This window comes from Pelophylax lessonae (assembly GCF_965119305.1).
Source record: "Pelophylax lessonae genome assembly, chromosome: 13".
Lineage (NCBI taxonomy): Eukaryota > Metazoa > Chordata > Amphibia > Anura > Ranidae > Pelophylax > Pelophylax lessonae.
In genome coordinates this window covers 172,447,237-172,464,269 of record NC_138780.1, presented here as the reverse complement: position 1 = coordinate 172,464,269, position 17,033 = coordinate 172,447,237, and the positions used below count along the sequence as shown (strand labels likewise).

At 41.5% G+C, this 17,033-nt stretch overlaps 1 protein-coding gene across 3 annotated transcripts in view; it reads right to left on the bottom strand.

The window, feature by feature from the left end:
• ATG2B (autophagy related 2B) overlaps positions 1–17,033 on the bottom strand; it is a 170,429-nt gene that overhangs the window by 30,930 nt on the left and 122,466 nt on the right. For 2 of the 3 annotated variants that reach the window (XM_082242639.1, XM_082242640.1), the window contains exons 25-32: positions 16,167–16,259; positions 16,007–16,077; positions 11,951–12,018; positions 9,913–10,083; positions 7,604–7,751; positions 5,293–5,495; positions 3,043–3,272; positions 552–660 (exon numbers count right to left, since the gene is read on the bottom strand). In XM_082242639.1, coding sequence (XP_082098765.1) covers positions 552–660; positions 3,043–3,272; positions 5,293–5,495; positions 7,604–7,751; positions 9,913–10,083; positions 11,951–12,018; positions 16,007–16,077; positions 16,167–16,259 — 1,093 coding nt within the window. The remainder of the gene's footprint in view (positions 1–551; positions 661–3,042; positions 3,273–5,292; positions 5,496–7,603; positions 7,752–9,912; positions 10,084–11,950; positions 12,019–16,006; positions 16,078–16,166; positions 16,260–17,033) is intronic. The other variant, XM_082242641.1, reaches the window with a different exon arrangement.

Sequence of the window (17,033 nt, the reverse complement as noted above, 5' to 3'; positions counted from 1 at the left end):
TTGGGGCGCAGTGCTCTGCGCCCCAAGCCCACCGTTTCCTGAAGCCTATTAGAGCCTCTGGCTCTAATCACGTGCTTCAAAAAAAAAAAAAAAAAATACCCCATTGGAATCCATGCTGTCAGAATATTCGTCCAGTGCCCTGCATGTAGACTCATGGATGGGGGGGCGGCGCCCCTGCGCCCCCAATGGACGGGCCACCCTTGGTGATGACTACATATTACAAATACCCTTTGGTGACTGGTTCTCTTTAAATAGGCAATATCCATGATCTCTCTGCTATGGGAGATCATTCAGCTCCAATCAGTCCTGTCCTTATGCTTCTATCCTTCCAACTACCACCTAGTTTCTGCTCCTGGAGTCCATCAACAGCAAAGGCCACAGTTATCTAGTTTATCTAAATATGTGTAAATGTGATCATCGAATGTTAATGGTGGTCTTCACCATAAGTTTAGTTAAACTACAAGATCTACATAATACATGTAGAAAGAAAAGTCACTTTATCATAGTGCACACCAAGTAGATGACACAAAGTCTTCAAATAAAAACCTTACCTTGGTTAGCTGGATCTCCATTAAGAAGTCCTGGTTTCTTCCCCGGCCCCCTCTGATTAGGCTGTTGGATCGTCTGGTGGGTGTACTTGAAGGGGAGCTGTGAGGACTCCTTGAAGAAGGCACAAAATGTCAATTTGTAACATTTTTTTAAATAAAGTGAGAACAACAATTTAAAAATCAGTTTGTGAAATTTCATCATTTGCTATCCATCAAATTAGAGATAAGAAGGTACGCTCTACTTTAAAGTGGATCTACTTTAATAAAACTGTCAGGAGTAAGGGGTTTCTTGACATACTAGGTATCTTCTGCAATAAAGGTCTCTTAACATCGTGCTCTTATGGGAATGGCAGGCAGGATGTAGTATCTTATAACCAGTTTGAACTCATTTTACCCTTAGACTAAAGACTTAATTAAATAAATAGACCACAGACATAGCTTGGACATAAAAGGCCGCGGCTGCTTTAATTATTGGCTTTAAACATACAGAATAAAATGTTGTAACTTTATTTACACATAAAACTTCAGATCACATAAACACAACCTAGCCACTACGGCTCAGGTTGACAAATATAAAATTAAACTTCCAAAACATTACCCAACTACACTTTATTATAATAAATAAACTTAAACTGCGTCCACCGAAGCACCATGCTAAGGCCCCGTTCACATCGGGGCGACGCTACTTCGCACCGCGACCTCCGAGGTCGCGGTGCGAGCAGCGCGCCGCGACCTCGGAGCGGCCGCCACAGACTTCATAACATTGAAGTCTATGGCGGTCGCCTCCTGGTCGCCCCAAAGAAGCTCCGGACCCTTTTTCTAAGTCGGAGCGACTTGTGTCGCTCCTATTAGAACGGGTCCGCAGCTTCCCTATGGGAGGCGGCCTACGGCGTCCTGTGAGGCGACCAGGTCGCCTCAGTGTGAACCGGGGCTAAGGCGACAGTATTAGCCAATAACTAATAACTGGCCGCGACGACCAAAACAAAAAGGGTGGGAGGGTGGGGGAACGAAGTGCACAAGCTCTTGAGGTGAAAGTGACCCGGAGCCCCGCGGCCACTTGTTTAAATAAGCCCCTCTAGAGCCAGCCAGAACCAGATTTTGTCAAAAACGGCGGGCTATTTGAGCGGGAGCTAAGCTCCACGCGCAGAAACTGCCCAGTAACAGCTGATAAAGAGTGGGAACAGACACCAGACCCTCAAATCTGCCTAGCTACCACCCCATTATTAGGCTGGAAAATCAAACTAAGCTGACCAGGGTCAAAAGTTCAGCTGCCCAGGCTGAAATACCTGACAGGCCAGCTGCCTAGGCCCATACTGTCTGACTGAATAAACCATAAAGTTCTATATAAAACTCCCCCTTGCCGCCATCCCATAAAGAAATGGGGGCTATAAGCACCCCTTTCTTTTCATTCTTCTTTTCTGTGTACATTGAGTTGTGTGTGTAGGGGTGACTGAACTCCCACATGTATGTGCATGAGTTATGTCATCCTGGGCCAGCCAATCAAGATGGTCGCAGATACCACACCTGGAAACAAAGATGTAAGCACAAGCATGGGAGCTTGCAGACTTCAAATCCCTACAGCAGAATGAAGTATTTCTCTGCTTTAATGTGTAAATCAAGCCAAAAACATTTCCTTTAGTTTTGGATAGAGTGAATGATGAAACCCTTGTTTGGTTTTTTACTACGATCTGTTTTCACAAAAGATTTTTCTTTACTTCACATCATGCGGACAATGATTTTAAAAAGGTAGGAGGTAATAGAATATCTTTAACAGGGACACAGACATAAACAAAAATCTATCTAATCAATCATATTGATCTATCTAATCAATCAAATTGATCTATCTATCAAATCAATTCTATCTATTTATCTATCTAATCAATTCTATCTAATCAATTCTATCTATCTATCTATCTAATCAATCAAATTGATCTATCTAATCAATTTTATCTATCTATCTACAATGCCTTGAAAAAGTATTCATACCTCTTGACATTTTTCACATTTTGTCATGTTACAACCAAAAACTTACACTTAAACTTTATTGGGATTTTATGTGATAGACCAACACAAAGTGGCACATAATTGTGAAGTGGAAGGAAAATGATAAATGGTTTTTAAAAACATTGCCAGTCAGTGGAGTCCCGGATAGTAGTAAAACTTGGCTTGGGTCCTAACTGTTCACCATTCAAATATATATACAATGCCATTTCATTCCAGATTTGGGCATCACCACCCAAAGACAGCATCCAACCGCTACTTTAAAACTTCAAGAAGGGTGTTTGAAAGCTTTGGGAATGCTTGCTGTACACACAGACTACCATTAAAGCACTTGTAAGCCGCAGCAGGTAAAAACAAAAACCTGTAAGGCAATTGTATAATGTGCTAGTATGCATTGCACAAACTAGGGCTTACACTTTTTTCCGTAGATTTGCTTTGGTTTACGTAAAATGTGGATTAAAAAAAAATGACTGACAGTACATAAAATACTCACATATAATGCTTAGCCGGGGAAGTAGAAGGATGAGCACCTCCAAAATCTTTCCCCCCGTACAGGTGCCAGACCAGCGAGATCTCTTTAACCACATACCGGATTACAGGAACTGGGAAATGTACCGATGCCTTATTGGGGTCTGCCCTCCCATCCGGTGAACTGAAGTAATTCTCTTTGATTGTGATTGAGTCTTCAACCAGCTTTCGCACGCTTGGCTCTTCATCCTTGTTCTTAAAAGCCAGACACAAATAATAAACATATAAAAATGCAATAAACAGGTAAAATAATTATTATCAAAGATGAATTTTTCTGATCTGCATTATTTAAAGTAGATAGAAAAACTGAACTGGATGACAACTAGATCACTAAAGCTCCGCCTATCAAACAATCTAAAAAAAAAATTAGCTGCAGCCTCTTTCAGTCTACATGCATTCCAGTAATGGCTGCATGGGATTTCTTAAGGTAGGTAATGTGCGTTGAAACAGCTACTTGTCTCCATTGGAAGCCCATGTGACAGAGTGGCAACGCAGGACAAGAACTGAGAAACAAGAACAAGCCATTGTCCTCCCTATAAAAGGAAATGCACCAATAAAGACCTTAATAGCAGAATATATATATATATATATATATATATTTATATTCCCACTGGTTGTTGTAAAACTATGTGTGCTAACTAAACCCCTGTTTTTAACAGGTTAATTTGGTTGGTAGCAGGCTGGCTGGCGAGTCGAGCTGGGAATTATCTTTGGCTTTGTTTTACATGCGTTACCCTTTCATGTGCTGCTTGCTGCAAAGTCTAGTAATAGGTGGAGGCAGTGGCCATTTTTCGTACTGTTGGAATACTGGTGAGGGGACACACTGGACCCCTGTGCCTTTAAGGAGGAGTGGGCAACTTCTAGGCTCATCTGCCCTCAGCCTATCAACAATAATGCTTACGCTTCTACTATGGAGGCTCTCAAAAATTGATAGTTAGGACTGTGGATAAAAACGGGTGCCTTGTTGCGATCTCTGCAGCTTACGCATGTATTTGCAAATGCGTGCTAACAAAACCCGTTTTTATTGCAAACCGGTTAATTTGGTTGGTTGCAGGCTGGCTGGCGAGTTGAGCTGGGAATTTTCTTTGTTTTTGTTTTACATGCGTGGCCCTTCCATGTGCTCCTTGCTGCAAAGGCCGCCTATAGGTGGGGCAGTGGCCATTTGTTTGTTATTGTTGTAAAATTAGCCCATGCAACAAGAAGGCACTGCATGCCAGGAGGAAGCCCCTGTGCAGAGTGTTCAGTAAAGTTCCAGCTGTAAAGTCACAATGAGAGGAAGGATGGTACATTGTGTCGCTGTGGCTATTTTGGTAATCTTATAGCATAGATATATAAAATAACATTTTTAGTTACAGGTGTTGTTTTTAGAAGCTAGGATTCCCCTATTGATAAGCTAATGAACTTGTTGGACTGGTTCATGAGCTCAGGACAGGAAATGATGTGGCAGGAAGTAAGGGGAGGGAAAACTACTTGGACAACCATGTGCAAAGGACAAAGCAGCAGCCCTAGTAGTTTTGTAGGACTCCAAGAAGCAGTCTGGAGAGATATATCACAAAAGAGAAAAAGGACTCCATCATCAGAAAAAAAATTAAGTAGCGGTTTAGTATACATATTGCATACATTGTCCGTGCTAATTTTCTATGAAGGATAGATAGTTTGGGAATGTGTATATTGTATGCATATTTTGTGATACTCTGTATGTTGTGCATGGTTTCGTTTTTTGTTTTTAATTGTGCATAGTCTGTATATGCATAATTTTTGTCTATTAAAAGCACAAGAATACGCAACAGAGGTTTATTTGCTTCCTTGCTTCTTAAAAGAACCTTAAAAGACACAAGCAAAACAGACATAAAAGCCTGTACAGAGATAAGTGATCACCAAAGACCAATGTTGGGGGGGGGGGGGGAGGGCATTTATTACTCTCACTGACACCAAAGGTGTGGTGGTTGGCTTTTATACCCTCTGCTAACAAAAAAGCTGAGGGAGTTTTTAATTCTTTTGATGACAGCAAAGCAAGCAAGGCTTTTAATACTCCAGCTGACAGCAAAGCTAAGGGAGCTCTTACTACTCCCCCTGACACCAATGCTGGGGGGCTTTTATCACTTCCATTCACCATCAATACAGAGGCCTTTTTTGCTTTAACTGACCACCAATGCATATAAAGCATTTTTATACAAGATATATAATTTTTTGTGGTAATGTTGACATTACTTACTGAAGCAGGTGTTTTTGGAGCATACAAAATACAGAAGTCATCGCTCTCAAGGGGACCATCGAGAATGGCGTCACTCATAAGGTGAGCAGCAGCCATCATGAATGTTGGGCTGGACTCTTCAGACACAGTACCACTTTCATCAGGAAAAAGGAAAAGGTCGGAGCAAGGAGGGTCCTGAGATTCAAATTTGCCATCTGAAATACCTAAGAAAACATTATAAAAACAAGTAAGTGCACCCTTTAATAAACTTCCTATTAGCATGTGAACGGTGCCACGTGCAATGATTAAGTGGAAGTGCAATAACCCATATCTGACTATATTTTATATTCATTGTAGAAAATGTTAATGCTAACAGGCTCCCATTGGTTACTGCAGTTTGATGTGTACTATAACAAACACCTTACTCTGTACATTAAAGGAGAAGTATGGCCAAAGCTATTTTGACCATACTTCTCCTATGGATCACAGGAGTACACACCTGTGACCAGTTTTCAGCTGGCAGCGGGCTCAAGCCGAGCTTTACAGTCGCGATCCACCCAGATGCCTAGACTGGCAGTTGGCACAGCTTCTCAGCCAGCCACTGACAGCCTGAGCCAGTCCCTCCCACCCCCGCCACAGCCCAGCGCTCCAGTGAGCACTGGAGGGGCAGAGCAGAGAGCGGTGACTGACAGTCAATGGCTCTCTGCAGACTGAATACAGCAGTGTTTGATCGCTCAGTTCTTAGTGTAGCGCTAGCTGGGGACAGCTGCAGCTTGGATTGGTGCTGCAACCATCTAGGCGAGTATGATTATTTATTTTTTTGAGTTCTCCGAACTTCTCTTTAACCACTTGCCGACCACCTGCCGCGAAAATATGGCAGCAGGTTCCTGCGAAACAACGTACCCGTAGGAGCAATCGTGGGGGTGCACGCGTGCGCCCATTTGCCAGCAGGGAAGCTGATCTGTGGGACCAGGCAGCCGCGATTGCCACCGGCACCCGCGATTGCTCCCTGCGGAGACAGAACTTCTGTTGTAACACAGCAGACCGTTGTTCTGTCAGCAATCAACCCAGGACTCCTGTGTTCCTCCTATTTAGTGTTTAGTATTGTGTTGATTCCATAAGCCCACCCACCCCCACAGTTAGAAAACACCCCCTAGGCATACATTTAACCCTTTGATCGCCTTTGATGTTAACCCCTTTCCTGCCAGTGTCATTAGTACAGTAACAGTGCATATTTTTAGCACTGATTACTGCAGTAATGTCACTGGTTCCCCCAAAAGTGTCAAAAATGTCAGTTAGAGGTCTGTCCACTGCAATGTCGCAGTCCTGCTAAAATGGCTGATCGCCGCCATTCCTAGTAAAAAAATAAAAATAATATAAAAATGACATAAATCTTTCCCCTAGTTTGTAGACGCGATAACTTTTGCGCAAACCAATCAAAATACGCTTATTGGGCCTAAAATGATGAAAACATTTAATTTTAAATTTTTTTTATTGTGAATGCTTCATAGCAGAAAGTGAAAAATACAGGTTTTTTTTTCAGAATTGTCGCTCTTTTTTTGTTTATAGCGTAGAAAATAAAAACCGCAGAGGTGATCAAATAGCATCAAAAGAAAGCTCTATTTATGGGAAAAAAGAACATCAATTTATTTGGGTGCAGCGTCGCAAACCGCACAATTGTCAGTTAAAGCAACACAGTGCCAAATCGCAAAAAAAAAATGGCCTGGTCATTAAGGGGGAAAATCTTCCGATCCAGAAGTGGTTAAAAGCAATTCCTAACTTCCTAGGAAAGACCCTGGATCCCAGGTCCAGTTGGAACCTTTTAATCTAAGTCAGTACCTCCCCTGCCATTTTACAGCCCAATCCCAGGATAACAATGATCAGTAGAACCTGCTGCACTGAACTGTGGGTTGGGGCTTTGTGCTGGGAAGGGGCAAGAATTACAGTCTACCTAGACCAGAGCTAGGGCAACCTCAGCCCTCCAGCTGTCGTGCTGTTGTGGAATAAGTCCCATGAAGCATTACAATACAGCTAAAGGAATGACTCCCAGAGGATGAGGCATGATGTGAATTGTAGTTTTACCACAGCTGGGGTGCCAAGGTTTCCTACCCTTGACCTAGATAGAAAATCGATGCCCTGTCTGCAGTCTGGGATCCACTTCCTTTTCCAAGCTTGCCAAAACTGATTTTATAATGAACACAGGTAATTTCATTCGTAGCATGCATACATTTCCTAACCGTGTCCTGCAAATTGTTTAGCTTTGTTCAGTGACTACAGATGCACTGCAAACAAAAATTAGCATATAATAAAAAAATGCATTCTTTGTAAATGCATGTACCATTTAACTGGGGTTTTATTGGTGCAGAATCTTGACTGATGTCCGTATCCTCCATAGCATCGGTCATCAAATCCCGCAGTATTTGCTGCTCTGCCTCGGCCAGCAGAGGGCCCCGAGAGTTGGATGCTGCACAGGGGTCATTCTGTAACACAAGAACTGCATATTAAAAAGAAATACATTGCAGTTTTAAGCCTGGGACTAGATTTAAAGATAGTTGTGGGTAGGGAAAATTAAAATGCTCTCAATATATTTAGATTTTTTTATTTATTTTATTGTCCAGATGTTCACAGAGATCACTTCACTCAAGCATGATCTCGGTTATCATTAAATTCAATTCAAATACAAATTTGCAATATTTTGAATCATTCACAAATTTTAATGTCAGAAAGTAATGTTTAGTTTATATGAATACTTAAAGCGGAACGTTACCCATAACAATTTGCTTCTTGCTGAAGCCTGCCATTTTGCTGAAGCCCAGAGTACCCAAACAGCAGGAAATGATAAAGTGGAACTTAACCCATCGATTTAATGGTTTAAAAAAAACAGTTACATTCCTAGAATGCCGAGATTGCTAAAGGTCACATTGATTGTGTCCAAACTGTCAAACCATCCAATGGCTGGTTTCATAACTGATCACATGTGTAGCACCATGGCAGTTGCAGTTTAACCACCTCCTTCCCAAGCCTATTCCGACACTTCTGCTCCTACATGTAAAAATCATTTTTTTTTGCTAGAAAATGACTTAGAACCCCCAAAGATTATATATATATATATATTTTTTTACCAGAGTCCCTATAGAATAAAATGGTATGTGTTGGAATTTTTTATGTCAAGCAGTATTTGCACAGCGGCTTTTCAAACGCAATTTTTTTGGAAAAAAAACACATGAAATAAAAAAAGAAAACTGTAAAGTTAGCCCAATTGTTTTGTAGAATGTGAAAGATAATGTTACACCAAGTAAATAGAGTGTATGTTAAAGTAAAGTGTGTGTGTTATTGCAGAAGAGACATAGCATGTGTAGCATGTCACACTTAAAATTGCATCTGTCCAAACTACGGTGCTTAACAATTCTCCATAGACAACACCTTAAACGCCTTTACAGGTTACCAGTTAAGGCCCCTTTAACACTTTTGCGATGCAATTTTACCGCGATTTTGCCACGATTTTGAGCAATGGCTCAGGGCAATATACCTCAAAACGCATAAAATTTATTGTATCCGAGGATACCGGTTCAGTCCCCAAAGGTAACGGAACACTGTTTCCCCTAAGATAAAAAGAATGGATTGTTTGAGGAGGACTCCTGATAGGTGAGCACAATTTCAAATAATAAACAACATGTAGAAAAAATTATTAAAGTTTATTGAGATAAAAGAGAAATAGTTAAAAGAGAAGAATTCTCATAATACAATATGCACAACATTCAAATGCAGTAACCATAGTAGTCTCAACCAAGAGGGGACCCGCCGCCAGCCAAAGAGCCTGGGAGAGGTGGCGGTGGGAAGGGGGTGGGACCCCCTTCCACAAAAGTGATCGAGTGCTTTAAATTGTTTTTTATTATATTTATTTATTTTATAAAAACATTTTTTTTTATTTTGTAATAACTTTATTGCTATTACAAGCGATGAACATCATCCCTTGTGACAGCATGGGCCATGACAGGTCCTCTTTATGGAGATATTTGGGGTATATTAGATCCTAAATCTCTCCTCTTGCCCCCCATGCAGCTGATCAGGCTGAGATCAGTCCGATCGGCTGCTTCTCTGGACGCTGGTGGCCATGTAAACAAAGGGGCGGAACAGAAAGTGATGAATACTTGCGGTTTCCAGGGTTACAGAAAGAGGGGAAAATGTCTGTTCCTATCTCTCTCTGTATCAGGCAGCCATCGCTGCTGGCCGGAGAGCCTGGGAGAGACGGCGGTGGGAAGGGGGTTAATTAGCCACTCAATCACAGAAGTGATTGAGTGGCTAATTAACCACTCAGATCACTTCGGCCAAAAAGAGAATCGCCGGCTGCAAAAAATATACTGGGATGAAGCCTGTAGCTGCAGCCATCATCCCGGTATACCCATTGAACCCCAAGGAGGTACGGGTACGTCCATTTGGGGGCAGTGGTTAAAAAGAAGCAGCTTCCTTGGCTGTAAATGTTAGGAGGGTTTAATTCCGCTTTAAGTTTATCAGAAGATCAGCCTCTACAAACTCAGCAGTGCCTAAAATGGGGAGCAACTGAGCATGTGCATAATCCTCATTTGGTTGTTGGTATAGGATCAGCATATCACCAGAAAATGGTTTCTCTCTGCTCCCTACCTTTTTGGCTTTATTGTGGGGTCCTGGTGAGGTCTGTGTTCGCGGCGGTGGATACAGATCCCCGTAGTTGGCGATGTATTGAATAAGGTTCATTAATGCAGCGCAGGAGTCTGAACATGTCCGGATATGGATCACGTCGCTAGAACAATACATCTCAAAGCGCGGCTTGGACTGAAAGGGAACAGGAAAACAGTACGATATTTGTTAACTTGGTACATACGTAAAAACAAACTTCTCACCTAAAACACCTCCGTCTAAAAATGTGTGACACGGAAAATTACAATGACACATGTATAGAGTGACCACATGGAATGGGAGCTGTGTCTGTTGAGTCAAAGCAAATTTGCAACCAGCTCACAGCTTATTTGGTAAATTCTATCCTCTAGTGCAGGGGTCTTCAAACTATGGCCCTCCAGTTGTTCAGGAACTACAATTCCCATCATGCCTAGTCATGTCTGAATGTCAGAGTTTTACAATGCCTCATGGTATGTGTAGTTCTGCAACAGCTGGAGGGCTGTAGTTTGAGGATCCCTGCTCTAGTGGTCAAAAGTAGCACTGTGCCAACTCTAGATACACTTTGGGACAGGTTGAAAGTCATATACTTAATGAAGCTTCTTTGAACAGTCTTTAAGCTAGAGACAAAGGGGAAAGGCCAGAACTGAGACCCTGTAAGAGTTGTAGAACAACACTAAAGGGCCATACACACTATAAGATTTTCTGAAGACTTTTTCCTTCAGATTTACCTTTTCTATGTAGTGCAAGGGCCTGCCAGATTGCATACAAACTGAAAGTGTTTAGGTTTGACCTCATATTATATGGTTTTGGTGAATCTAAAGGAAAAAGTCTTCAGAAAATCTTATATTGTGTATGGCCCATAAGTCTCCAGGATCCTAAGCTCAGGTCAGTACTCACAATCTCCCGGGGCAGCTAAACACCTTCCAGCCTCCACCAGGCACTCTTCAGTGATTTCTCCATGCCAGATCCTTAGGTGAATTTGCTTTGTTAGCGCCAAAGGTAATTAGGAGTAGCCCCCTCAGTGCTGCTATAGCTGGGACCTCAATGAACATTAGCAGACTCCAGCAGGTTGGGAATTTCTCCAGCAGGACAAGAACAGGACTGCTCCAGACCCCAGACTACTTATGTCATCATCCCCCACCCAACCACCTACTGAGCACACCTCCCCAGAGATTGGATGCAGCACAATAAATATACAAGCTGCCCATTTGATTCTCCCAGCTATCTATGTTCTGGAAGCTTCCATAAGGTAGGGAGAAGCAATCAAACCTGCAGCCTGTGAGATTAGAACAGCCCAGAGAAATTAATAGCTGCTCCAATGATTATAGAGGAGCCAAAAATAACTAATCATCCTAACAACCTACCTAGGAGGATGCTACATCCACCCCCCTCCAAAAATAGGCCCTGTCCTCATGGGCCAGAACAAAATAATAGCAGAACATAAATATCACAATCCAGGGTTAAAGCATTATCTCCGTAGAGATAATCCTTTAACAGTAGATCAATAGCATAACAATCAACGACCCTAAATGAGGATTTTTTTAAATTTCCTAACAAAAAGATTGTTGATTGGTGTTAGGCCTTGCTCACATGGGCGTATCTAAGCGTACATCCATGCAAAGAGCCAGGCAATCTGATTCATGCTGCACAGCTGTGCAGGTCCACTTAGAGTAGTTAGATACACCCGTGTGAAGGAGGCCTTAAACTGAAAAATAAATAAACAAGAGAAAATAATTGCAAGGGGTGCAGCTGCTGCATGGTTTAAGTGAGAAAGACACTCAGAGGGAAATCTGCCATATTTATGACCCTAATATGTAGAATACAAGAATGCCAATTGCAACAAAAATGTTGCAGAGGTGTTGCAGACACCCAGACACATGGGTCACAAATTCAGAGATAAATATAAATAATATATACCCCAAAAGCACATAGGTGCCTAACTGACTATGTGCCAGCCTGTGAAAATTCCCTCCAGAACAAAGAACAAAAAATATAAAAATAAAACATATACCCAATACTTTACCTTTTCTCCAAACTTCACAGCCAGTATGGTCAGTTCTAGCAGGCCCATATCCAGGACTCGCACATAATCTAGAACAATCAGAAAGCACTTTTTTTTTTTTTCAAAGTGTAAAGTGGAAACTTAATGTTATCAAACAAATATGTAAAAAGACCAGAAATGTATAAATGCATATCCTGAGTATAACCTTTAGATCTTTTTTTGGCCATAGAGGACTACCTGTTTCTTTTAGTACAGACTAGGAGTATGTAGGAAGCTTCATTTAGTCTAAAAGAGGCATAAACTAAAAATTAAATGTGCTACAAAGCCGGTGGAGGAATGGTTTGCTGATAGTTTAGCTTTACCACCATTTAAAAAGAGGAAAGGTGGTCAAAGTAAAAACAACGTATATGATACAGTCTGTCCCTAGCATTACCACTGCAGTTTTTGTTTTTCCGCACAGTTTCTTACAGCCACCAATCAGAACCGAACCTGCCTTAAAAAACACTGCATGCAATCCGTGATGACCATGTGAGGAGCCCTCTGGATTCTGCTACACTGGACTACAGAAAACTCAGGATAAAGTGCATCTAAACTGAATATAATGCAGCTTACCAGACTGCAGATGAAGTAGTCTTTTCTAGACTTTTATTCACCCTTTTGTTTCACCTGGTAATCCTGCGATTAACACACTTCCTGTTCTATGGCGACAATGCTCACTCCCTCACTGTTTCTATGGAAGAAACCATGGTTGTCACCCAGGCTTGACTTCAACATAACATTGTTGGTGCTTGCAGTTTGTCTCACAGGATGTGGCAAGGATACTGAATTTCCAGCAAGATCGACAGGTATTTTCTGTACTTGCTACAAATGTTAGCCTGTATTACCCGCTTAGCGACCGCCCCACGCAGATATACTGCGGTAGGACGGCCGCTCTGTGCCAGATCACGTACCTAGTATGTGAACTGACACTTTTGGCTCTGGGGCACGCATGCCGCCAGCGACCCGCTCCTGCTGTGATTGGACACAGCGAGAGCCAATCAGCGGGTCCGGCGGACACAATGTCCGCTGGGACCCACCGATCGTTCAGGAGAAAGGCAGAACGGCGGTCTGCCTATGTAAACAAGGCAGATCTTCGTTCTGTGAGAGGGGATTGTGCCTAAGAAGGAACACGGATCTTTACATTCCCACAGTCAAAGCACCTCCCCCACAGTTAGTAAGCACTCCCAAGGAATACAGTTAGACCTTTGATCGCCCCTGATATTAACCCCTTCCCTGCCAGTGTCATTAGTACAGTAATAGTGCATATTTTTTTTAGCACTGATCACTGTATTGGTGTCAATGGTGCCAAAAAAGTGTCAAAAGTGTCAGTTAGGTGTCCGATTTGTCCGCCTCAATATCACAGTCCCGTTTTAAATCGCCGATTGCTGCCAATACTAGTGAAAAAAAAAAAATATATATATATATATATATATATATATTTACAAGTTTGTAGCCGCTATAACTTTTGCGCAAAACCAATTAATATACACGTATTGGGATTTTTTTTATAGCAAAAATATGTAGCAGAATACATATTTGTCTAAACTAATGAAGAAATTAGATTTTTTACATTTTTTTTTATTGCGAATGTTTCATAGGAGAAAGTAAAAAATATTGGTTTTTTTTTTTTTTTTTTGTTTTTTTTAATTGTCGGTCTTTATTTGTATATAGTGCAAAAAAAAAACCCAAAAAAAAAACACAGAGGTGATCAAATATCACCAAATGAAAGCGCTATTTGTGGGAACAAAAAGGACATACATTTTCTTTGGGTACAGCATCGCACGAGCGTGCAATTGTCAGTTAAAGTAACGCAGTGCCGTATCGCAAAAAAAATGACCTGGTCATAAAGGGGGGTAAACTTTCTGGAACTGAGCTGGTAAAAAAATAAAAATAAAAATAAAAATTTGCAGCCACCACATATACAAGGTCTGGTAGCTGCAATAGATATCCTTTAAAAGGTAAACTGTATGAACTTTCTGACTTTATCAAAGCTATAGAAAGTCTGACTGAACCTTCATTCAATAGTCTATAGGTAAAGTTATGTCCGCTTTCTTTTAGCAACTGCAGGTGAGGTAGTCCTAGGAGACATTTTATGTAACTTTTGAGAATATCAAAAGCTTGTATACAAATGAATATAGGCAGCCCCCGGGTTACAAACAACTGACTTACATACAAATGAATAAATTGATAGTGCGCTAAATAAATGAAAAATATAAAAACTTTAAACAATGTGTGTAGATAGGGTGTATACCACTCAACTATAATAGGATGGGATCTTTAACAACAAAAAGTCCATAAAAAAGTCCATAAAAGTCCTTTGGTACAATAATCACACCAGTGCTTGAGTGAAGATCCCAATTCACAACAGGTGAACTTATAACAAGAAATTAAATGCTTTGCTTTAAATAGTGCAGGTGTTCCCCTTACCAGACGGGTGAAAATAAGGTGCAATAAACTTTTCCAAAAAACATAGGTGCAGTGATGTAGATAGACCAGCTCTGCCCACCTCGTGTATGGTCCCCGGGGGGGGACAAAGTAGCGAGGAGACATTGCGGGGAGTGGCAGCAGAGGAGTTTGGGGAATACCTTTGACCACCGCGACGGAGCTTTACTTCCACGGGACAACAGGAAGCCATACATTTGGGGGAACGTCCATAATATATGCTGCTGATGGTGAGAGAGGTTACCTATACACCTTTATTCTAATAAAGGTAAGAGGCTATTTACTCTTGACCATACACGAGGTGGGCAGAGCTGGTCTTTCTACATCACTGCACCTATGTTTTTTGGAAAAGTTTATTGCACCTTATTTTCACCCGTCTGGTAAGGGGAACACCTGCACTATTTAAAGCAAAGCATTTCATTTCTTGTTATAAGTTCACCTGCTGTGAATTGGGATCTTCACTCAAGCACTGGTGTGATTATTGTACCAAAGGATGGACTTTTTTTATGGACTTTTTGTTGTTAAAGATCCCATCCTATTATAGTTGAGTGGTATACACCCTATCTACACACATTGTTTAAAGTTTTTATATTTTTTATTTATTTAGCGCACTATCAATTTATTCATTTATACACATATTTATCCTCACTGGGTAATCGGATTTAGTTGCAGCTTTATTTTTCACTTTTATCAGCGCTTCCTTCACCTTTATCTAACCGACTTACATACGACACATACTTACAGAGACAACAGGAAGTGAGAGGAAGTCTACCTCTAGGAAGAGAAATTCACTTATGTAAGAGTTAAGGAAAAAATATTTCTCCAGCTTTATCACCAATCCTTGTTTCTACAACAACCTACATTTTCAAAATCCAATTGTCAGGGACAGAAAGTGAGGAGAAATCTTCTGAACAGGGGGCACAGATAGCAAAACAAATATTGCAGGGGTTTTACCCCTTCCCTATGCTATCAAAAAAACATAAAAATAATTTTTTGGCTGGCGTTACACTTAAAAAATGTGCCTGTTCCAAATTGCATACAAATTCAACTTCAAGAGGTTGCAAACCCACTTCTATAACTTGTACCTATTGATAAGCTTTTAATAAGTAATAGGTAGGGTAAATACCTCCTAAACTTGCACCGTTTAGGAGATATTTACATTACATGCAGCAGATGATGTCATTGGTGCACCCACTGTGCCGTTCCTCCAGAGCCCTGTGCCGTGAATGGCGGCTCCCGCGCGCATGCGCGAGAGTAATTTTACTGTGCCTCCGGCCAATCAGATGGCTGGAGGACACGAACCAAGAAGCAGGACGGCCGAACAGGTCAGCCGTGTTACCGGTGAGCGGGCAGCACTGCGGGGGCTTAGTTCTAAGGTAAGTATTTCCTAATGAGCTAGTATGCGATGCGATGCATACTAGTTCATTATGCCTTTGTCTTACAGGGGGGGGGTTTTCCCATTTTTTTTTTCCATTTTTTTTTTTTTTGGGTATACAACCTCTTTAAGAACAAACATACAGACCCTATCTTGTTTGTAACCCAGGAACTGTCTGTATATAGCTGTACTCTATGACCAATATTATTTAATGCTCCTACCTCGGTTTAAATTGACAGACACGGCATTGCACTTGTCCGATAAATGCAGCGCAGCTTCATCCAAGATAATCCTGAATCATAGGAACACAAGTACATATTATAATATGAAATCTTCTGGAATGATTGTAGCAGCAAAGTGGGAAAGCTGGGATGTGATTACCGTAAACTGGATGAAGATTTGTCCAGCGCCACGCTGCAGGAAATACTGAAAGTCTCCACAGTCAGCAGGGCTCTAATCGGCAGGTAGAGAGGTCTGTGGAATAATACATTGCTTAGCTTCTTGTGCAGCAAAACTCTGCCTTCATGTATAAAATACTGTAACCATAGCAGACTATGAGGCTGTGTTATGTTGGCCCATAAGCAGAGCCATGCAGATGGGGCTTACCTCTCAACATTTCTAGGTGTATGTCTAAAAAGTAATATCTGTGATAAAAGGACACTGGGAGTGCAGTAATTAGATATACACATTTACCTGGATATCTTCTATTGGTGACAGTAAATGAAAAATACAACAGCAAAATATTGCTACCTGCCCATTGCCAGCAAAACTCAGATTTCTGCTTCAAGCTTTAAAGTGATTGTAAAGGCTTTTTTGTTTTTTAATAATAACCACATTATACTTACCTGCTTTGTGCAATGGCTTTGCACAGAGTGGCCCCGAACCTCCTCTTCTGAAGTCCCCTGCTGGTGCTCTTGGCTTCTACTCTTCTCTGAGTGACCACATAACAAGCAGCTCGCTATGGGCGGGCTTGTGCAAGCTAAATCCCGAGTTGGGCTGTGTGCATCTATAGACAAAACACAGAGTGGCTCGGGTCGCCCCCTGCTCACTCCCCACAAGCATTGACTGACAGCAGGAGGAGTTAATGGTTCCCGTTGCCTCAGAGTCTCCTGTGAGAAGAGAGAAAGGAAAGAGCCTCTGCAGACAAGCACAGCTCTGGACCAAGATCAGGCTCAGGTAAGTGTTTAAAGTGATTGTCAAGTCTTGTTTTTTTTAAATATTTTACACTTACCTCCTCTGTGCAGTTGG